Source organism: Equus caballus, chromosome 25, assembly GCF_041296265.1.
Source record: "Equus caballus isolate H_3958 breed thoroughbred chromosome 25, TB-T2T, whole genome shotgun sequence".
Taxonomy (NCBI): domain Eukaryota; kingdom Metazoa; phylum Chordata; class Mammalia; order Perissodactyla; family Equidae; genus Equus; species Equus caballus.
The window spans coordinates 41310473-41333148 of NC_091708.1; the positions used below are offsets into that span (position 1 = coordinate 41310473).

At 51.0% G+C, this 22676-nt stretch overlaps 1 protein-coding gene across 6 annotated transcripts in view; it reads left to right on the forward strand.

Moving 5' to 3' along the window:
• The first annotated feature begins 7618 nt into the window (after nt 1-7618).
• The window catches only part of HMCN2 (hemicentin 2), a 146970-nt gene continuing 131912 nt past the window's right edge, over nt 7619-22676 (forward strand). For all 6 annotated transcript variants that reach the window (XM_070251672.1, XM_070251673.1, XM_070251674.1 and 3 more), the window contains exon 1: nt 7619-8013. In XM_070251672.1, coding sequence (XP_070107773.1) covers nt 7761-8013 — 253 coding nt within the window. In that variant the 5' untranslated portion in view covers nt 7619-7760. The remainder of the gene's footprint in view (nt 8014-22676) is intronic.

Sequence of the window (22676 nt, forward strand, 5' to 3'; positions counted from 1 at the left end):
CAAGGGGGTGTAGGAAGTCGAGTAATGGCCCTTGAGCATTTTGGGTGGCCAGAACTCACAACAGTGAACGCCACGGGGTCTATATTGTGTGTTTGTGCAACAGTCAGTAACTGCTTTGCTCCTGAGGCTTTTGTTCCTGTGTGTAGCACTGTTTCTCCTAAATGTCAGATGAGAGGTAATCAGGTCTCCTTTTGTAACAGAGCCCACCCCATAAATCTTGGCACTTGACAGGCAGCTCCTCTTCCTGCTAAGAAGGTCACGACTTGATGTCTGGGCTGGGGAGCATCATTTCTCTCCTTCACATTTTCCAAATGGGGTTTCTCGGGAACCAGCTTCAGGCACCATTAATTTAAACGTCTTTAATCTGATTCCCTTTGCAATTCTCTGCTTTAATCAAAGGTCACCTGTCACAGCTTAATTGTCAGGATCTGTCTGTTTCCTTGATTGACAGCATCTCAGTGACACTGCGGCTCCTTCGGTGGAGAGTTCCCTGGGGTAAATTCATTGGCAGGAAGTTAAAGGAGACTAGGGGGCGGGGGCCAGGGCGGTGGGAGAATCCATCGCCCCCCTGCAGGGGCTGGCTCGGCTCCACTCAGAGGCAGAGAGGCCCCAGCTGGCTGCCCCACATCCCCGGTCATTGAGAATGCCTTACTCTGATTTCCCACCTGCCCTCCCCAGACAGCCACGCCCTGCCTTTTGTGTGTATGTAGTGAAATACACCTAACATAAAATTTACCATTTAAATTATTTTAAAGTGTACAATTTAGTGACATTTAGTACATTCACAATCTTGTGCAACGATCACCACTATCTAGTTCCAGAACATTTTCAGCACCCCAAAAGGAAAACCTATACCCACTAAGCAGTCACTCCTCATTCCCCGCTACCCCCAGCCCTAGGCAACCACGGATCTGCTTTCTGTCTATGGATTTGCCTGTTTCATTGTTCTGGATCCTTCCAGATTCCATTTATGTGATTCCATATAAATGGAATCATAGACCTGGCCTTTTGTGTCTCGCTCCTTCCACTTAGCATAGTGTTCTCAAGGTTCACCCATGTTGTAGGATAGATCAATACTCCATCCCTCTTCATTGCTGAATGGTCAGCCACGTATGGATCGACCACATTTTCTTCATCCATTCGTCAGTGATGGACCCTTGGGTTGTTTCCATTTTGGCTCTTGTGAATGTGCAGCTATGAACACTGGTGTACAAGTCTTTGTTTGGACACCTGTTTTCAATTCTTTGTGTCTATCCCTAGGCGTGGCATTGCTAGACCATAGAGTAAGTCTATGTTTAATTTTTTGAGAAACTGCCAAGCGGTTTTCACAGCGGCTTCCCCATGATTATCCCCACTGCCGCGCTCTCCCTGACCTGGCATCTTTAAATGCTCTGCAGTGGTTTTTCTTGGCGGTCACACTTCCCCTTCATTACCTCGGAGACAGGCTCTCAGAATCCTCTGGCTGGAAAGAGCCTGTCTGCTGAGCAGTCCCAGCTAAGGTGGTGGTGGGAGAGGGCCGAGGGCATCTTGTTGGAGCCAAGTGCTGTGTCACAGGAGCTTCTGGAGCGAATCCTTCATCTTTGCCATTTAACACAGAGGACGTGGCACTAGTGGTGGGCACTTAGGCCCGACAGGAGGGGAACCAGGCTGTGACAGGAGGGGTCCTGATTCGGGGGCAGGTGGGGCCTTCTAGAATCGCTGGCTTTAATGACCCTGTCCCCACCACAAAGACTGTCCAATTCTGTGTTTTTCAAACACGTGGGGGAAATTATTCAAGTAACGGGAGAGTGTAAATGAAGGGCAATTACTGAAGGAACTGGGTTCTTCCTTAGGGTATTTTCATTGCACTGACTAAGCTTGTGCATTTATAGAACAACGGATGAAAGGCCTTGGGCTCTTGTTCTGTCCATCCTTTCACACAACACTTCCTCACTTAGCTCTGCTGTGCGGCAGGTACGTGCTAGGTCTTGGGGTTATGAATGAGGCTGAGTCAAATGTGGCCTCTGTCCCTTGGGGGCACTTTCTCATGGGTCACTTTGTGCCGTGGCCATCCCAGCTCTCTCCTTGGGGTACCTCAGCACCTGCCCAAGGGTGGGATTCCAAAGTCAACACATAAGAAGAAATCCAGGTCTAGAGAAAGTTGTTCGATAATCCCTTAAAGTACTCATCAAAATCAGTGTACTTGGTGTTTTGTGTGCTGCAGCTATAAAGGAAAACGCGCTCTCGCACACGACGAGAAAGCCATCTGTAGGGCTGCCCCAAAGGGCCCTTCTCGTTCATCTCCTCTCATCAGCCCGGCTTCATCGTGCTTTCAGGCTGCAAAGGTCCAGAGGTCCTATGCAGACATGGCAACAAGTGGAAGAAGAGGGGCTCATTCTTCCTTGCGCTTCTTTTTCTAGAAACCTTATAGTTTAGCTTTTCCATTTAGGCCTATGAATCATTCCAAACTAGTTTTTGTGTATGGTGTGAGGTAGGGATCCAGGTTCATTGCTTTCCTTACAGACATGCAGTTGTCCCAACACGGTTATCTGAAGAAGACTTCCCTTTTCCCCACTGACGCCTGTGTCAGGAAGCAACTGCCTGTGTAAGTGTGGATCTGTTCTAACTCTCTTCTCTGTTCCACTGGCCTGTCCGTCTTTCTTTTGGCCTATAGCACACCATCTTAATTCCTGTTGCTCTGGGAGAAGACTTCAAATCAGGTGGTGTGAGTCCTCCGGCTTTGTTCTTTTGTGTCTCTCCTGGACATATTCTTTCACGGCTCATTGGCCAGAACTGCATCAAAGGCCATCCCCAGCCTAGCCCAGTCACGGGCAGGGAGAGTGGGACACAAGGGTGACCCGGTCCATCAGGATTCCCCTTGGAGAGGGGAAAGGGGCACATTTCCTCAAGTCACATGGAAGAAGAGTAGAGAACACCTGAACCAAAGACAGGGGGAAAGCCAGGCTTTCCAGGAAGAAGGGGGAAGAACTTGAGGTTAAGAAGCCAACCAAGTCTGCCAAAATGGGCAAACTAGTTCAATGGAATTTTAGTTATGAGAGATGAGAGAGAGAGAGGACAAAAGAATAAAAGGGATGGATAGTAAGCCTCAACTCATTCTGGATATTGTTGCCAACCACCAATGACAACGATAAAGGCAACATCATGGCCACAAATGACAACAAGGCTTAGTACACAGCACAGTGAGCAATGACCCCTGCCAGGGAAGTGGGTCCCTTCTCCGCTGAGGACAGCCTCAGGGGCTCAGTGACACACGAGCTCCACCCGGGGGACAATGGGCCAGGTCTGAGTGGCGGGGAGTGAGTCTTAGAGCTCTTTGCTCTGATTTAGCTCTTTTGATTGATTGTTCTTGAAAACGTGGGGATGGGTAACAGTTCCTGTGTCCCTTGAGCTGCTCAGATATTTCCTGGGATGCTCTTAAACTATTCCTTATGGTCCATGTGATTCGGAGGCTGGGTCCACAGAGCGATTGCGTTCGGCGGTAAATCACTCCCGCGCCTGCCTGCTGGGTATGCTCCGCTCAGTTCTGCAGATTCTGCTTCCAGCCTCTGCCTTCTCCTTGGCAGCTCCATCTTCCCAAGTTGTCTGCCGGTTCCTTCCCCTCCCTGCTGGTCCTGTCTTCCAGGGCCCTCACTTAATTCTTTGATTCCTTCCTAGAGGGGAGAAATGAGGCTTTGAGACTGTTTCTACTTCTCCGGCCCTGGGCGTGTGTCCACAGAACAACGGCCAGAGTCACCCGCCTACCTACACGGTCGTTTCTCTCTCTCCTCTCATTTTGCCCAGGCAGTTTGGTTAAACAGGGGTCGGACGTGACTTTTCAGCACTTAAAAGTGCTAAATGTCTGAAACTTGAGTCCGAGTCCAGCCTAAGGTGCTGCTCACCGAGCTCCACGTGGTTCTGGAAGTTCTGCCTGCTGGGAATCCTGTACAGACCACCCCGCACGTTTATGAGGCAGCGTGGAGTGGTAGGGTGGATCACAGGCTCGGGAGAAAGGCAGATGGGGATGCAAAGTCTGGCCTGCACACGGCATTTCGCCTCTCGGAGCCTCAGTTTCCTCATCCGTCACGTGAAGAGGAAATATTGACCTTGGCGGTTGTTAGAGGGCAGCCAATGAGGAGGCGTCCTGCCGTGTCTGGCACTTGATGAGGGAAATGCGCTCCACCATTAGTGTTTTCATGCTTTCCGAGGACGAGGACGGAGCAGACGCCCTCAGGAAGAGGGCTGCGGGGGGATGAGGCGAGAGAGGGTCTTAGAATCACAGAGGATCTAACGTGAGCGGGACTGGCATGTGTATAGGGAGTGGGGTGTACGGAAGAACCACTGGCAGGGAGGGGCCACTTTTCTTTGACCAGCCAAGTGTCCACAACCCTGGGTTCTGATCCAGCCCCTCAGCTGGTGTTGGATCCCCAGTGTCGACACTGCAGACAGGACTGGATTTCCACGCCAAGGCTGAGAGCGGTGGGGTGAGCAATAACAGTGCATGCTTCCTTTAAGTGGAGGGGCCGGGCCCACGGGGCTCTCCATAGCAAACATGTGGTGTGTTGGGAAACAAATAACTCCACTGAGACCGCTCCTTCTGGAAATAAGGGAAGAATGTGGATTATCTCGAGTTCAAAAATGTGAGCTCCCAGGCGGCCTGGAAGTCAAGGTGGTGGGATGGAAATTGATTGATGAGGTTCAGTTGTGTTTTCTCTGGGCCTTCTGCGCTCACGCGCGGTCCTCTGGGCCTCGCTCCCTTGGATGAGCATGGCTACATTCTTGGGAAGCACCAAGCAGGGGGAGAGGGCCATGTTGGGGGCCGCACCCCTGGCCACCCTGCACGGGATGATGGGTGCCTGCCCAAGGCTCCCTTCCGTGGCAGTTGGGAGATGCTTTGCCACAACAAAGCATCTTTCCTGTGTCTCCAAGAGACCCCAGAGGTGGGTCTAGAGTGTGGGCCGGCAAGAGGTCATCTTGTCAGCCCCCCTCCATCTCAAATAATTCTATAAATGGGGAAACCGAGGGCCAGAGAGGGGGAGGGCCTTGCTCAATGTCACGAGGCTGTTTCAGGACTCAAATCCACGATCCCACTTGCCCTTGGGATCCGCTGAGGAGAAGCATCTTGCTTTCTTCATGGCCAGCTCTGCTCTTATGTCCTGGGGGGCAGATTTATGGGTTCTTGGCGTCCACAAGATCTACCCTCTGAACTTCTGTCGCGGTGACCTTTCTGAAGTGCACATAGGATCAGGTCGCTCCCCTGCCTCACATTCTTCCACTGCTCCCCAGTGCCTTTGGAGAAATCTGACACCCTTCGCAAGACATTGAAGGCCCTTCAAGATCCAGCCTTTGTCCTTTCCTCTGCCATTGCCCTTCAGTCACACGGGGCCAGCAGCAGCTCTCTGGTGTCTCCTGCCTCTGCACATACTGTTCCTGCTCCTCCAATGCCCTTCCCTCTTGTTCTCGAAGGCTCCTCAGGCTCAGTCTGTGACCTCCGCTGACCCCTGAGGCTCAGCCACTCCTTCCTCTGAGCTCCCAGGGTGCTCAGTGAGTCCTTTATTAGCACTTATGTCATTGACTTAGAATTATGTGTTTACATGTCTCTTCTCCCGAGGGCAGAAGCTTGTCTCTGCATCTGTGTTCCCCCCTCCCCCAACAGTGCCTAGCAGAGTGCCTGACACCCAGCTTAGGCTCAGCCACTGTTTGTGGAGTGAATGAAGGAAGGAATTGTTTGTCCCCAAATGTCCCCTGCACTGTGCCTGAAAAGTCACCGTCTGCGAGCCCTGCCTGGTTCCTGGCTCCTGTTTGCCTTTGCCTTCCCACAGCTGGGGCCTCTCTGCTCCCTCCAGCAGCTGGCCCAACCCTGCCCAGGCACTGGGGCCAATCAGGGCCTCAGTCCAGGGAGATTTAAAGAGCCAGTGTTCAGAAGTGCAGGTGACAACCTCCCGCGAGCTTGGCTGTGAGCTCCTCTCTCCCCTGGGCCTGGGTGCTCAGCTCCCACCATCTCCCATGAGACAGGCAGCTCCATGGAGACCATGTCCCCTGGACCCCAGCCCTTCTTACAAGAGGGCCTTGCCCTGGTCAGAACTGAGTCCCTGAGGCCGTGTGCCACCTCCTCGCCATGGCCAATGCCCAGCTACCAGGCCTCTCTGATACCTACTGCCCCATTCACGGGCAGACCTTCCTTGGGCACCTACCCTGTGCCAGGCACCAGGTGTCTGCTGCCACAGAGCTCCCAGTTGGATGGGAGGGGCAGACCTACAGAGATGACACGGGTGATAATGTGGTCAGTGCTAGGATGAGGGGCAGACAAGAGGGTGGGGGGCTACAGGGCAAGGGTGTCCAAGCGACCTCAGAGGTGAAAGTGAGCTAGAGGAGGTATGGTGTGGGGGACCATCCTCCTGCTTGAGGGCTCTGGAGGGGCAGGACCTGCAGAAATCCACCCCCCCGCCACCCCCAGACCCATCACAGTCCCAGAGCCCTCCACCGTGTCTGCGGGGCTGCTGTCCCTGTCCTGGGAGCACAGTCTTCTCAGAGGAGGGACTGAGGGGTGAGGGGGCAAGCTGTCCTCTCTCATGTGGCTCTAAGAAGGAGGCCCACAAACGCCGTCTCTTCTTTATTTATTCCGGCAGCATTTACTGAGCCCCCGCCACCTGCCAGGGACCGGGCTGGGAACTGAGGGCTGATGAAGGAACCAAGACACAGCTCTGCCCTCAAGGGGCTCATAGGCCAGTGGGGAAACCCGCATAGAAATAAGCCCCGAGAGCACAGCCTGAGCTGAGCCGTGGTGGCAGAAGGGGACACTCAGGGAGGGAACAGCTAAGGGGAGCCCTGGGCAGCACCAGCAGCACCTCCATGTGTCCCAGAACCTGGCAATCCATGGGATCCAGCGAGGTAGGTGGCCAGGGGCATCTGCCATCCTCTGGCAGCAGCAGATGACCTGTGACAATGTCTCACAACACTTAGGGGAGGCCGCAGAGCCCAGGAGCTTCGGAATCTTTCTAGATCTGGCTTCCATTCCTGCCTCCACCGCTCGAGACCTGAGTGACTTCGGCCAAATGACTTCCCCTCGGTTTACAAATGACTGAGCCTCAGTTTGCTCGTCTGTAAAATGGGTTTAGCGTTAGCGGCTCCCTCTCAGGTTGCAGCGAGCCTTTGAGGAAATAACTATGTGAAAACAATTAGCACACAGTAGGTGCTCCACGTATGGGGCTTGATTATAACAACAGTAATAATTACAGTAACTGGGAAGCGCAGATCCCTGCAGAAAGAAAAGGCATTGCACAGTTTGTGTGTGTGTGTGTGTAGGGGGCAGCTCTTAGGAGGCAGGGTGGAGGGAGAAACAAAAGCCAGGGCCCGCTGGGGCCAGGCTGGGGGACAAGGGCTGTCTGTACCCCGCCCGCTCCCGCCCCCGCAGCCGGGCGCGCGTCGGCGGAGGCGCAGGTGTCCGCTGCGGCCCGTGCGTCCCCATCCCTCGCTGCCTTGGCCGCGGCCCCGGCTCCCTTCTGCCGTCCGCCCCGCGTCCTCCTCTAACCTCGGGTCTGGACTGGCGAGCAGCGGGGCCGGGAAAGTTTGAGTCACGGTGGGGGGAGCGGGGGAGGCGGGCCCGTGACCCTGAACGGGGTGGGCTCTAGGACCCGCCTCGGACTCCCAGCAGGGGGACCCCGCCGCGAGCCCCTGTCCCGCGCGCACCGGCCGCTGCGCGCATCGGGCGGCCGCTGGGTGCCCCTGACGGTCGCGCTCGCAGCGCCTCCCCCGCGGCAGCCGCAGCTCTCCGGCCTCGCAGGATGACGCCCGGGGCGCCGCTCGTGCGGCTGCTGATGGCGGTCTCCGCGGCCGCGGCGGTGGCCAGCGAGCCCGGGACGGCGCTGCCGCCTACCAAGGGGGGCGCCACCCTGGCCTTCGTCTTCGACGTCACCGGCTCCATGTGGGACGACCTGATGCAGGTGATCGACGGCGCCTCGCGCATCCTGGAGCGCAGCCTAAGCAGCGGCAGCCAGGCCATCGCCAACTACGCGCTGGTGCCCTTTCACGACCCAGGTAGCGCCCCCCGCCGGACGCCCTGTCGCCGCGCGCTCACCCGCCTGCCCGCCCGCGGTTGCGCCCTGGGCGCACCTGGATGCCCGCGGGCTGCGCGGCGGCCGGGCGGGGGCGCCTTCTCGCACGTTCGCGCTGTTCGACCCTGGGCACGGGGGGCAAGCCTCGCAGCTGCCCCTTCCGTCCCCCAGGGAACCTGCTCTCCCCTCTCCCGCGTCTCCCGGGTTGCGCTGTCAGCCTAGTGGCGGAGAGCCGGGGACACTGCGTTCAGAAGCCGTGCAGCCACCTCCCGGCTGTGCGACTTCAGCAAGTGACCTCACCTTCCTGAGCCTCACTTTGCTCATTAATGAAGTGGGGCGAGAACTTGCGGAGACGTTGAAAGCAGGCGTTCGGGGCCAGGGCCTGGGGCGGGATACACCTTTGCAACGTTCGAGTTTTTACTTCTTAGTACTTCTTAGAATCCGCTCCCAGCGTGGGGCTTCGGAGGCCGGAAAAGCCCCCAAAGGCAGGTGCGCTCACCCCTGCGGCGTCTCGCCCTTCACTTGTTCTCTCTAGGAAAACGGCAGCTCCCTCGGGTGCCGGGTCGCCTCCACCTGCCTCGTCCTCGCGGCCAGGTCTCCCCTTCCCCACCCCATTCTCCCTGCGGGCGGCTGCTCTTCTTCCGTGGAGCCGGCTTCCTTTCAGCTCGGTGTTAGGGGCATGTCCTTAAAGGGGTCCCTGGGAGACCCCACTGGGGGGAGTTTCAGAGACAGCGGCTGCTGATATGCTGCAGATTCCTAACCTGCTCGCAGAACGGCTTTTTCTCCGTTTTTTAATGAAAAATTTCAGATTTACAGCAACATGGGGGGAAAAGTACATTTAACACCTGTCTGCCCACCACCTGGATCCTATGATTAATATTTAGCTCTGTTTCCTTTATTGCGTGTCTCTCCATCTACCCACCTCTTTATCCGGAAGAATAACTTTATAAAGCCAAAAATGAGAAAATAAAAATGGCAGATTCCTTACAAAATTGTACTGCGAAGTGTTCTTGTGCTGAGAACATACACAGTGACCCAAGGCTATATGAGCTAGTAAGTTGTTTAGAAGAATTTGCCTTTGTTAAATAAATCACAATATCAATATAGAGAGTTGAAAAATAGGCGACAATGGGTGTGACAGAATCTGTGCGATCCTCAGGCTGTTTGTTGTCAGAGGCTTAGAAGTCCCTCTGTTTCCAGGAGTTCTGGGCTGGGTAGGGATCTGCAGCTCCAAGCCCGGAAGCCAGGGGTCTAGAAAAAGATTTCTGGGAACATCAGAAGGACAGCTCCCACCCGGGGGTCGGAGGGCAGCGAGGCTGGGGGAGTTGTGAAGATGTGGGTGTGAGAAGGGTCCTGGGGCTTCAGGTGAGACACAGGTCACCCTCCATCCCAACTCTCTCACCCCCTTTCTGGATGGTCCTCGGACTTCCACAGACATCACATTGAGGGAGCTTAGAGATCATCGAATTCACCCCCTTCCCTTACAGTTGGAGAAACTGAGGCTCAGAACACTGATGGGACTCACCCAAGGCCACCTGCCAGGATGACATCATTTCTGATTCATAACCCATATTTATCTCTAAAATGCTTGGCTGCAGTTGCAGGGCAGGACAGCAGCCGGTTGGAGCCAGACCCAGTGTCTCGGGGCCCGGGCTGGGGCTCCTGAGGGCTGTCCTCGCGGTCCCCTCTGCCAGCAGCTTCCTGGAGCCTGCATTCCATCCCCCGCCTTTTCTCCCGTCTCCGTCTCTGGGTTCTGAGTGGGTATGCGACTCTCCAACCTTCACTCCCTCGTCTGTCGAACAAAGGACCTAATCCTCTTCCCTGTTCCCCAAACCACACCCCTGCAGACACCCCCGGGGCCAGACGTGGAGGGGGACCGCAGCGTTTATTGAGCCCCTGCTGTGTGCACAGCCCTGTGAGGCTCCCAGTGTGAAGGGACAGGGTTCACACCGAGGCGCCGGCAGCCTGCTGGGGACAGGCCAGGCGGAGAGTAGAAAGTGTCAGATGCTGGCTCGGATACCAGGTCCTGGCCATAGGTCCTCGAGGGAGGGGACTAACCATGAGAGAGGAGGCAGCGTGGGAGCAGGGCTCAATGAACAGGAATGAATGTTGGTCGGGTTTTGACCATTTGCCTGCCAGGTGCTCGCTGCTGGGGATGCAGCGGGCGGGCGAGAAGGTCTCCCTGAGCACATGCAGCTCACTGCGCAGTGGCTGGAGGGTGGTTTGGGCGGCTGATGTGTAGGGACAGGTGTGTTTGGGAGCCGGGGTGGAGGAGGAGTGAAATGGGAAAACGGGGAGAGAGGAGATCCGTCTGGGCTGGGGCTTCGGGACTGGCGATTTGGAGCTCTTAGATTCCCTTCTATGGGCTGTGAGCGGCCGCAGACGGTTTCTGAGCAGGGCTGGAGCTGTGGTTTAGGTTTGGCCGTGTCTTTTGAATCAGCCAATGGAATTCCCTTTGGTGGAAGGGGACCTTGAGAAACAGGGGTTTTGGCTGACCGCTCAGGCCCCCCAGGCCTGCACCCTGGGAGCGCTTTCTTCAAGGAATCCCATGTTCGAAACCCAGGGGACCAAACTTTTCAGGGCCGATATCGGGGGTTCTGGACTGACCGTGCTTGGAGATAAACCAGGACCTGTGCTTCAGAAATATTTTTAACAGTTTTTAAATGAAAAAAGTGGTCTGTCCCCAAACTAAAAAGTTAGAATTTTGCTAATGGGTTCATTCTGGTTGAAAATTTAGGGTGTTTGCAGGTTTTCTCTATTAAAATGTCACACAAAGCAGTCTGGTGTATCTTTGTCTGCATCGTTGATCGGTTTTTTCGTAGAATGAAGTTTCTCAAGGCGGAATTCCTAGGCCATTTTTAACACACTGAGTGGGTGGGCCACACTTCAAATTGTTTTCCATAATGTTTCTCTGTTTCAGAGAAGCCACCCCAAGCACTGGAAATGAGGATAAAAACATTTTTTCCCTAATTCAAAAGATGGAAAATATCTTCTTGTTTGAATTACTGGTGCGGTTCAGTACGTTTTCAAGTGCTCATTAGATTTTCTTTGCTGTGAATTTCTTCTTTTGTAAATTGTCAGTTGTTCGTTTTCCCATTGGGGTTTTAGTGGTTTTCTTATCAATCAGCATGGGGACTTTATACGTTGATATTAACTGATTTTTGTCATGTGGTTAGTATTTTTCCTGGTCATTTGCCTTTTAGTATTGTTTGTGATTTTGATGTTCTGAAGTTTTAAATGTTTATGTCGTGAAATCTCTTGACTTTTTCTCTTCGTAATTTCTTCACTTGCACGCTTAGGAAGATTCTTTTTTTCTGTTACAAAATTGGTTAGGTACATGTTCTAGGTTTTTTCATTTGTTTTCTCTTTTTCTCTTCATATTTTATTCTTTAACCTGGAATTTAAAAAAATTGGTGCATGGTGTAAAAAATAATCTAACGTAATTCTTCTAGAATGGGATAATTAATTGTTCAGGCACATTTTATCAAATAATTCCTTCTTTTTCATTCATGTGGATCTGGCCTTTATCCCAAATTACTTTATCTATTAAGGATTTACCCAGGCTTTCTGTTCTGTCCCATTGTATGACAATGCTTGTGCCGGGAGCACATTATATTCAGTATTTGGCTTTATAATATGTACTAATAGGGCAAACCCTTCCTCATATTCTTTTTTTTTGGCACCTGAGAGAACATCTGTGGCCAATCCTAGATTTTTTTCCCCCTTCTTCTTCTTCTCCCCAAAGCCCCCTGGTTCATAGTTGTATACTTTTAGTTATGGGTCCTTCTAGCTGTGGCATGTGGGACGCTGCTTCAGCATGGCCTGATGAGTTGTGCCATGTCTGTGCCCAGGATCTGAACCAGTGAAATCCTAGGCCGCCAAAGGAGAGCACATGATCTTAAGCACTTGGCCACAGGGCCAGCCCCATATGCTTTTGTCTTTAAAAAAAATTTTTCCCCAACTTTATTGAGATATAATTGATGTATAATATTGGGTAAGGTTAAGATGTACCACGTGTTGATTTGATACACTTGTATATTGCAAACTGATTACCACCGTAGGTTAGCTAACATCTCCATCCTGTCACATAATTACCATGTCTTCTTTGTGGTGAGAACATTTAAGATCTACTTTCTTGGCAACACTCAAGCATGTGATACAATATTGTTAGCTACAGTCACCATGCTGTGTGTTAGACCCCAGAACTTGTCCATCTTCTAACTGGGAGTTTGTGCCAGTCGGCCAACATCTCCCCATTTCCCACACCCCTGGTCCCTGGTCGCCACCATTCTACCCGCTGTTTGTCTGAGTTCAGCTTTTCAGAGTCCACACTTAAGTGAGATCGTACAGTATTTGTCTTTCTCTGTCTGACTTACTTCACTCAGCATAATGCCCTCAGGGTCCATCCAAGTGTCAAGAATGACAGGATTGCCTTCTTTCTCGTGGCTGAATAATATTTCATTGTGTATACACACCTCGTCTTTTTATCCATTCATCCATTGATGATTAAAAAATTTTAATAAACTTTTTATTTTAAACAGTTTTAGATTTACAGCATTATTTCGAAGATAGTAGAGAAAGTTCCCACATACCCAACACTCAGTTTCCCTATTGTTAACATCTTGTTTTACAGCGGCACGTTTATCACAGTTAGTGAACCAGTATTGGTATATTATTATTAACGAAAGTCCGTACTTTGTTCAGATTTCCTCCATTTTTCTTTAACATCCTCTTTCTGTCCCAGGATCCCATCCAGGACACTGCATTCCATTTAGTTGTCGCGTCTCCTGAGGCTCTCCTTGGTTGTGACAGTTTCTCAGACTGTTCTCGATGACCTTGACAGTTTTGATGAGTACTGCTCGGATATTTTGTCCCTCGGTTGTGATTTGTCTGACGTTTTCCTCCACTGAGACTGGTAATGTGTCTGGGAGGGAGACCGCGGAGGAACAAGGCCACGTCATGTCCAGGGTACGTGTTATCAGTGTGATTTATCACTGTCAATGTTGACCTTGGTCACCTGGATGAGGTCGTCAGGGGTCTCCACTGTGCAATTACTCTTCTCTGTCTCACTTTCCATGCTGTCCTCTTTGGAAGAAAGTCACTATGCGCAGCCCACACTCAAGAAGAGGGAGTTCGGCTCCACCCTTTTGGGCGTGCAGTAGCTACACCAATTATTTGGAATTCTTCTGGACGAGAGAGTTGTCTCTTCTCCCCCGTTTATTTATTTACTCAATCATTTACATATATGTCAGTATGGACTCATGGATATCTATTTTATGCTTTGGGTTATAAGCCAATACTTTCTTTGTTTTGTTCTCCGATTTTTCCGGCTGTGGCCATTGGAAACTCTTTCAGTTGGCTCCTGTCTTTGACATACTCCCATTGCTGTGGATTTTTTGTTAAAGCACTTTCTTACTTTCTGGAGCTACAAGATGTTCCAGATTCAAATATTTCCTGCTCTAGTCCTAGAATTAGCCATTTCTCCAAGGAGCCCTAGTTCCTTTCCTTGAAAAATGGTATTAGAAACTAGGGTCTGAATGTTAGGTATGCTTATTGCTACTGGGTGTCATTGCTTCTAGACCCTTAGCTGACAAAACAAGGTGACATATGTTGTATAGATAGCCTGTATATTTACCTATATCTATACATTTCTCTCTATGTACCCATCTGTATCTATATTAGGCTGAACAGGAGTTCATACTGATGTCTCCCACTCTAGTTTATTACCACGTGGGTCATCCTAACCTCCTTTCCTTGGTTATCTGTAACCCTCTCACTCCAACGGTGACAAACCTGGCTCCTATCATCAACCATCCGCCATCCATTCACTCAGTTGTCTGGTTCCAGTGCACATAGACAGTGGTGTGCACGTTGTTAACCCGCCCCCTGATGGGAAAACTAACTAGAGTGCAGTTCTCGCCTTTGGTCTTGCACACTCACTCTTTTCCAAAGTTACTTAGGCCAGCACCTTATTCGTATTCTTCTTACTCATCCTGTTCATTTTCAAAATATTTCGAACATTTATTCTTTCAGATGAAATATAGGAAAACTTATTCAACTTCCAAAAAGAAATCCTACTGTGATTTTGCTTGGAATTGTGTGAAATCTTGATTTGGGGAAGAATTATCCTTTTTAGAAAATTCAATTTTTCTCTCCAGAAGGCATGCCTCTTCCTTTGTTACATAGCTATTTCTTTTAGTAAAGATTTATAGGTTTTTTTCCTACAGGTTCCACCCATTTCTTTTTAAGGTCATTTCTGAATATTTTGTTTTTTGTTACTATTTCGACCAGGAATTTTTTTCCGTTACATTTTTTGCAAATGAGTATTGCTAGTGTGTTGGAAGGCGGTTCATTTTCATATATTTATTTTGTATCCAACTTTTTTACCAAAGTTTTTTTTTTAAGTACTTCTAATTTGGGGGGTAATGTCTCGAGTTTGCTAGGTTGACAACCACAGCTGTCCAAGTTATAATACCATCTTCTCCTTTCCAATCCAATATTTCCCTTGTCTGAAGTGTTTTGTGATATTTATCAGCTAGACCGTTCAGCAGAGTGATGAAGAATGGTGCGGCTGCCGTCATTCTTGCCTTGTCTCCGACTGTGCACTGTTGTGTGATGTTGGCTCTTGGGTTGAAGTTTCTTCAAAGGAAGACCTTTCATCCTTAATTTACTAAGGGTGAAAAAACCACCCCCAAAACAAAACCCCAAACGGGGATGGGTGCTGAATTTGAGCAAGCGACTTTCCAGCTTTGTTGTGATATTCCTACCATCTTTCTCCTGTTGACCTGTTGGTGTGGTTCCTTCAGTTTTACCCATTTCCACATTCCCTGCCTAGGCCCTGCTGGGTCACGGTGCATGATCCGTGCTGGGTCACAGCTGGATTCTATTGGCCAGTGTTTTGTTTGGGAATTTTGCATTTTGTTTCAGTATGTGTGATCGATAAGTGATATCCTTTCCTTGTCAAGTTCTAGCATCAGGGTTTACCTCTTTCAGTTAATAACTTAAATTACTAAGTTTCCTCCAAAAATTGCAAAATTAATACATGCTTATAAAATATTCTAATAATACTAATCTCAATAGATCCCAACACTTTTAATGACTTTTAACTGACTGTGTGTGTGTGTGTAATTCACTCATATACACTATACACTTTTTTTATTATAGAAAGAATGGGATTATACTCTGAATACTGTTTTGCAACTTGCTTCTCCCCCCACATAACGTATCATGAATATCTTTCCATGTCAGGAAATAATAGATCCACCTCACAGTTTTTCATGACTGCATAAGATGCTGCAGGAGGGATCTTAATTTATTTTAATCTTAATTTATCCAACTGTTTCCATATTGCGGGAAATAGGTTGCTTTCAGTTTCTTTACAATAAACACACACACGCATTTGCAAATACATCTGTAGGATGGAATCCCGGGGGTGGAATTGCTTTGTTAACGTTGCATGTGAGCATTTTCAATTTTGATAGATTTTGCCAAACCGTCCTCCTGGAATGCTGTGCCAGCCTCTCCTCCTGCTAACAGAGTGTGGGACTGCGTGCTCCCCACAGCCTTGCTGGCAATGGGGACATCCTTCTTCCCTTCTTTGCTAACTTGATAGATGAGAAATGGCGTGCCGTGTTGATTTGCGCGTTTGGTTATGGGTGGGTTTGAACATCTTCTCTGGGTCGCCAGGTGCACCGTCACCTCCCCTCAGGGAAGAGGCGGTTTTGGTTGGTCAGGGGCGAGGGTGCAGGTGGGTGGAGCAGATGTGCTCAGGTCACAGAGTTGCCTGTGAACTGGGGGTCTTGGCCTCCGGCTGTGTGCTCTGGGAGGTGTGTGTGTGTGACTTTACTGTCACCCTGGGTGAATATTGCTATTAACCAGCCTCTCAGCATGAGATGGACGCGACTAGTCCTCGCTCTGATGGGAGAATCCAGCCCCTTGTCCTGGGTCCGGTGCTTCTCTCCTTGGAGGCCGGGATGTGTGAGCTGCCTGGGAGCTGGGAGCTGGCTAGGCGTGCCCCTGTCAGGGATGGCCCCTCCTCAGAGGCCAGCTGTCCAGGCACAAGTCTGTGCAGGCCAGGGCTGCGAGGAGAGAGACAGGCGGGGAAGTAGAGGAGGAGCAGTGGGGAAGGGGGCCGTGGGTCTGTGGGCAGGGACCTCCCTGAAGGGGCTGGGTGGGCTGGTTGCATTCCGTCAACCTTTGCAGCACGAGTGTGGTCCACAGGGGTCCCTGACAGTCCATCGTTCACTCACTCAACATGCAATTCTCCAGGGGTTACTGTGGGCCAGGCAGGGTGGCAACCGGCTGTGGCACCTTCAGCCCAGCCAGGCCCTCAGCGAAGGGCCAAGTTCATTAATCACAGTGTGGTCCCCGTTACAGAGAGCTTGGGAGACAGGAGTGACATTTGGGTTGAGAAGGAGAGGAGCTGGGTGGGTGGGGAGGGTCTGTCTAGGTTAGGGGAGAATTCCAGGCAGGAGGAACAGCAGAAACGGTGGCTCTGAGGCTGGCAGGAATGTGGGCCAGGTATCTCCTCGAAGACCGTGGGGACTGGCTTCTTATGAGGAGGCCTCAGGAGCCTCAGATTCTGGACACCTGGAGACCAAGGAGGAGGCTGAGGAGGGTTCTGGGGCCATTTTGGCTCTTTGGACAGAGTCTCTTGTCCATTTGGATCCTGCTGCCCTCCGCCCCGTCTGTCCTTTGGGGGTGTCTTCACTGGAATCACATTCGCCCAGACTTGGGCTCAGGCACTGCAGAAATTCTAGCAGGCTAGACTTCCTTTTTTCAGCCCCTGCCTCTTAGAAGTGAGAGAACTGAGTCCCAGAGAGGGGATACAATTTGTCCACGATGGTGGCAGATTGTGGGACCCTGCCTGGGGTCGCTGCGGCTGGAGGAGGGGGTACCCACGCATCCAGAATTGGCTTCAGGAAGGAGCCCCACTTTCAAGAAGGAGGGGGAAGGGTAGATCCCAAGAAGGATCCTGGATGTGAGGTCTCTCTGAGACTGGACCCCTCGTGCCTGGCTGTGGCCTTGACCCGCTCCTCTGGGACACCCGAGGCTGGGTGAGGGGCTGGGTGGTCCCGCCTGTGCGTGATCCTCACATGTTCCAGAGCCTCCACACCCTGCTTTTGTCCAGTGGAAAAAACCTGCCTATGGAGACATGGTTCCAGGCCAGGCTTCTGGGGCTCACATGCTCGAGGGCAGCACGAGTGGAGCCAAGGTCACGGATTTAATCAGCCCCTCGGACAGCCGGCCCAGCGCTGAGGGACTGCCCGCCACATCTGCCCAGCTGTTTGGCAAGTGGCCCCCTTCAGTCACGAAGCTCCCTCCCCTCCAGGGGCAGGACTGAGGGGCTGGGGAACAAGTTCGGTGCGTCTCCAGGCTCCTGTGTGGTTGAGAGCTTGGATCTGGGTCAGAATGACCCGGGTTTGAATCCCATCTCTGCTGCTCCCTTGTGATAAGACCTTGGGCAGGTCACTTACCTCCCTGGGCCTCCATTTCTCATCTATAGCATGGGGACAATAAATAGTGGACTTCATAGGTTGCTGTAAGGTTTTTCTGAATGAATGTATGTCAAGGGCATAGAAGAGAGCCTGGTGCTTAGTAAATATTAGGCAGTGGTGGCTGTCACTGTCATCATCATCACCATTGTTTTTGGAGGCAGTATAGCTGGTGGCAAAGGGCACAGGCTTTGGAGCCAAACATGTGGATCTGGACATTATTCCAGTGTCCTCATAAAAAATGCATGTCCTTCCCAGAGCCTCAGAATATGAGCTTATTTGGAATTACGGTCATTGAAGATGTTATTAGTTAAGATGAGGTCATGCTGGAGGAGGGTGGGCCCCTAATCCAGTGTGACTGGTGTCCTTAGAGGAGAGGAGACACAGACACAGACACAGGGAGAAGGCTCTGCGGCAGCAGAGGCAGAACTGGAGGGGTGATGTGTGTACAAGGCAAGGAACCACAAACATTGCTAGTGTCACCAGACATAAAGGGGATGAAAGCGTGGAGCAAATTCTCCTGTTGAGGCTTCAGAGAGGACATGGCCCTGCCGACACCTTGATTTTGGACTTCTAGCCTCCAGAACTGTGAGGGAGTCAATTTCTGTTGTTTAAAGCCACCAGGTTTGTGGTATTTTGTTACGGTGGCCCCAGGAAACTAGTACAGATGTTAATGACCACTTACTAGCTGTGTGACCTTCACCAAGGGCAGCAACTTCTCTAAGTCTTGGCATCCTCAGTTGTATCAGGGAGATGTTGATAGGACTGAGCAAAAGCCTGTGAAATAATAAGTGCTCAATGCATAGAAGCTGCTGTTACCATTATCACCCCCACCTCCACCATCGTCAGTCATCATCATCGTCAACATCATCCTCACCAACATCAGTACCAACATCATCATCATCATCATCACCATTGTCAACATCATCATTGTCAGGGTCATTCTAGGAAGGTCAGCATGTTAAGAGATAAGATGGCTGGGGCTTTTTGTCCAGAGCCAGCGCTGCTGGATGGGGCTCAAGCAACCCCTCTCGGTGGATAAACTTGATGGGGACACTCCAAGCGTCCTGCCCTGTCCTGGCCCCTTATTCTTGTCCTGCTGGCAGATGGTTCCTGAAACAGACATCTGCTGAGAGCGTCCGTTCTGGGGGAGCTTTGGGATGGTGAGTGATGATGGTGCGGCCGGCCTGAGGAATGACGGATGAGGCCGTGGACCAGCAGCACCTAATGACGGGAAGGCACCCATCTCCGCCTCACCGCCTGGAGCTGTGGCTGGGTGGCCGGGTGCGTGGTTGAGCAGCAAGGAGCACAGGTGGCCGGAAGACCTCCCTGCCCTTAACCCCTTCTTGGCAGCTTAGAAGCCGGTCCTGCCCTGGAATGACGGGACTGGTCAGCAGCACCCAGTGCCCGGAGCTGGCTTGGAGATTATCTGTTAGTAAAAGGAAGAAATCACAGACTCGTGTGTGTGCACGTGTGTCTATAAGTGTGCACTGTCCAGGGAGCCTTCATTGTTCAGAACTTGAGGCACACATTTAAAATGTCTTGCCTTCAGTCTCTCTGGGGCCTCGCCCTCTGTCTCAAGAGGAATGACACACACCCTGTCCGTGTGGCCGGCCCTGCCCAAGCCTGACCAACCAGACCTCTGCGTGCCCCACCGATGCCTTGATTTTAGGACTTCCGACCTCCAGAGACGAATGCGTGTAATTTTAAGACGCTAAGTTTGTAGTAATTTGCTACAGCAGCAGTAGGAGAGTGATACAGAGGCCAGCTTAAAGTCCTTTCCAGGATCTCAGCCTGGGGGATCCTCCCTGGCTCTGGGAACGTCCCGGGTCCCATGTTAGCCTGGTCCTCAGCTTGTGCGGGCCGAGTGGTTGGCACAGGAGGAGGTCGGAGACGAGGTCACTGCTGGGGAGCATTGCTCAGGGGCGTGGGGGTGCCGGGGTTGAACGATTTCCCAGAAGAAGCTTCCTCTCTCCCAGAGCAACCTTGGCGATGGGAAACCATACTTCAGGCCGTGGATCTGGCATCACCCCACCTTCCACGGCGGGGCTGCCCACTTTGGGTTTCTCAATCCAGTAAAATTGTTTAAAAAAAAAAAAACTAAAAGAAAAGAGAAGAAAAAAACAGAGGGAACGGACAGAGGTGACCAACTTTTTATCTTGCCAAGTAGAATCATCAGCAGAATCAACCCCATTAACTGTTATTGCCCCCCCAGGGAAAGAAAGAGCAATCCTCGGCCCCCCAGTTAGGAAGCACATTGACCGTGGATAGAGGGCAGCACTTCCAACCGGAGTACATTTTATTTATGATAACCCGCTTCACCCACTTTAGTTTTCTCGTGTTGCTGCAAATGGGGGAGAAGGTGGTCAGTCCAGCACGGGTCCGGCATTGGGAACCACGGGTGGGCTGACATCGCTGATCCATCCTGATGGGGGACGGGGCCACCAGATTCAGAACTGACGCTTCCCTCGGTCTGCAGGCAACGAGCAGCTGCTGTCAATTCTCGAGCCGGGGGGATGTGACAGACCCAGGCGCCATGGCGCGTTCTGTAGCCTTGACAGGTAGGGTGCCTTCGAGGCGCGAGAACGGCTGCAGAGGGGGCGGACACTGACGAGCTTACTGAGTTTGCATCCAGAGTCTTTACAAATGCCCTGGCCTTTGGCCCAGCAACTCTGCTTCTGGGGCTGTTTCCCAAGGAAACCACTGAACTGGTGCTTAAATGCTATGGATCTAAAGACGTTCTTAATAACATTGTTCATAGTAAAAATTGGAAACAAAACAATGTGGATGGGAAAGGCCATTGTTAGACATTTATACAAAGGAAATACTTTGTAGCCATTAAAAATGGTTTGAATTGAGTGTTTCCCTTCTGGAAAGATGCTCACAATGTGTTGTTCAGTGCAAAGAATCAGGTCAAAAATAGTATGTTATTTATACTTCTGCTTAAAATAGTATGCATTTATGTAAGATATATTCATATGTTTACAAGGATGCATAAAAGTTTTGAAGGTTATATCTACTAATAAAAATGACCATCTCTGGTTGGTAGAATTCCCTTCTTTTTCTGCATGTTAGGAATTTCTATGTACAGTTCCCAGGGAGCAGTTGTCAAGAGCTCAAATTCTGGAGTTGTACAGACCTAGGTTCATATCCTAGTTCTGCCACTTCCTGGCTGTGTCTTTGGGCAAGTTACTTAACCTCTCTGGACTTCAACTTTCTCCTCTGTAAAATGTGGGTGAGACTTGGACCTACCAGGTGCCAGGGGGGATTCAGTGAGCTGATACACGGGAAGCATCTCGGCACATCCCTGGTACTTAGTAAATGTCAGTATCATCAATGTCATTTTTTTTTAAACAGTGAACACGTATTATCATGTAATAAAGAAATAACCAATGTTGAGTAAAATTATTGTTCTTCTCAGTCCAACTAGAATTTGAGGACCTCACATTGGAGCAAGACTGTCTCTGCCCGTGTGCCTCGTGTGAGACTGCCCACTGGAGCACGGGCGATTGTGTGTTCGTGCCAGCAGGCCCGGCTCCCACTTGCTGAGTTTGCTCTGCGTCCGTCCCTGGCTTCACTGAATTCCCAAGGGGATGCTTCTCAGCCAGGAGAGATGGTGGTGCCGTAGACTCACTTTACAGATGGGGAAACTGAGGCTGGGGCAGGGTAGGAAGCTCTCGGAGGCCCCACGGCTGGTGAAGGATGGAGCCAGAATTCCAGTCCCATCTGTCTGAGGCCAGATGCCGAGGGTTTGGCTGAATTAGTGAGTGCGGCGTTCAGAGGGAGGGAAGTCGGGGGAGGACGTGGTGAATGAATACAGGACACAGGGGCAGGGGCCTGGGGGAGAGTCTCAGGTGTGCCACAGAAAAGCTGGTGTCCGCCGTCCCCCTTGGCAGTGGGGGATGCTTGCTGGACAGTCGCACGGGAACGATCTGAGAAGCACCGAGGGCTGCTGACTAGTGGCCGAGTGTGGGAGTTTTTTAGGGTGACCGGAGTTCAGGATTCCTGAGCTAAAAATAGTCCATTCCATAGTTCACCAAGGACTCGAAAGAAATATTTTCCTAAGAAATCTGATGTGCACACAACCTTGCAGAACCTGCATTGTGCACATCTCCATGGCACGTGGGCATTCCAGCCCTGTTTTCAGGCACCGGTAGCCCTGTCTTATGTTGACCATGGCTTCCAATTACTGCTATTATTAAAAAACCCTTCTTTTAGGGAATATTTCAAACATATACAAAGTAAGCAGAACAGTAGAAGGAACCTCCATATCCCCGTCACCCAGCATCACCAAATGTAAAAAATTCCTGCCATTCTTATGTCTTCTGTACCTCCTCCCACCCTCCACCCCCAACTCAGGATGATGGTTTTTTTATAGTTTGGTTTTTAGGAGGTAAAATTTACATTCATCGAAATGTGCAAGTCTTCGCTGTTACCTTCTGACAAACGGATGCCCGGGGACCCCACGCTCCTGTCACAATATGGAACACGTCTGTCTCCTTCCACACTTCCTTTGCATCTCCTCCAAGTCAGTCTCCCCTCTCCCCCAGACGACCTCTGTTCTGATTCTTTTCACCTTAGACTGATTCTGCCTGTTCCAGAACTTCCTATAAATGGAGCCGTATCGTATGCACTGTCTCGTGTCTGGCTCCTATCGCGCAGCATTGCATCTGTGAGATTCATCCATGTGGTTGTCTGGATGGGTAGCTCGTTCCGTCTTCTTGCTGAGTAGTATTTGATTATAGCACACAGCAGTTTGTTTATCCACTCACCAGCTGATGGACATCCGCCTTGGTGCCCGTCCCGGGCTGTTATGAATACACTGCTACAAACATTTGGGCTCAAGCTTAGTGTGGACGTATGATTTCATTTCTCCTGGGTGAACACCTCGGTGTGGAAGGACTGGATCGTATGGTGGGTGCACATTTCACTTTTTAGAAACCTCCGTTGTCTTCCAAAGTGGTTGACCCATTTTGCATTCCCACCGGCGGTGGACATCGCCAACATTTGGTGTCATCAACCTTTGTAATTTAATTTTGCTCTTTTTAAATGAGCTGAGGTGTGGATGGAGTTTCTGGAAGACTTGCTCTTGGGGATCAGTCTGGTGTTGGACAGCTGCTGTGTGCTCTAAACCAGATGATCCGTTCGCTTC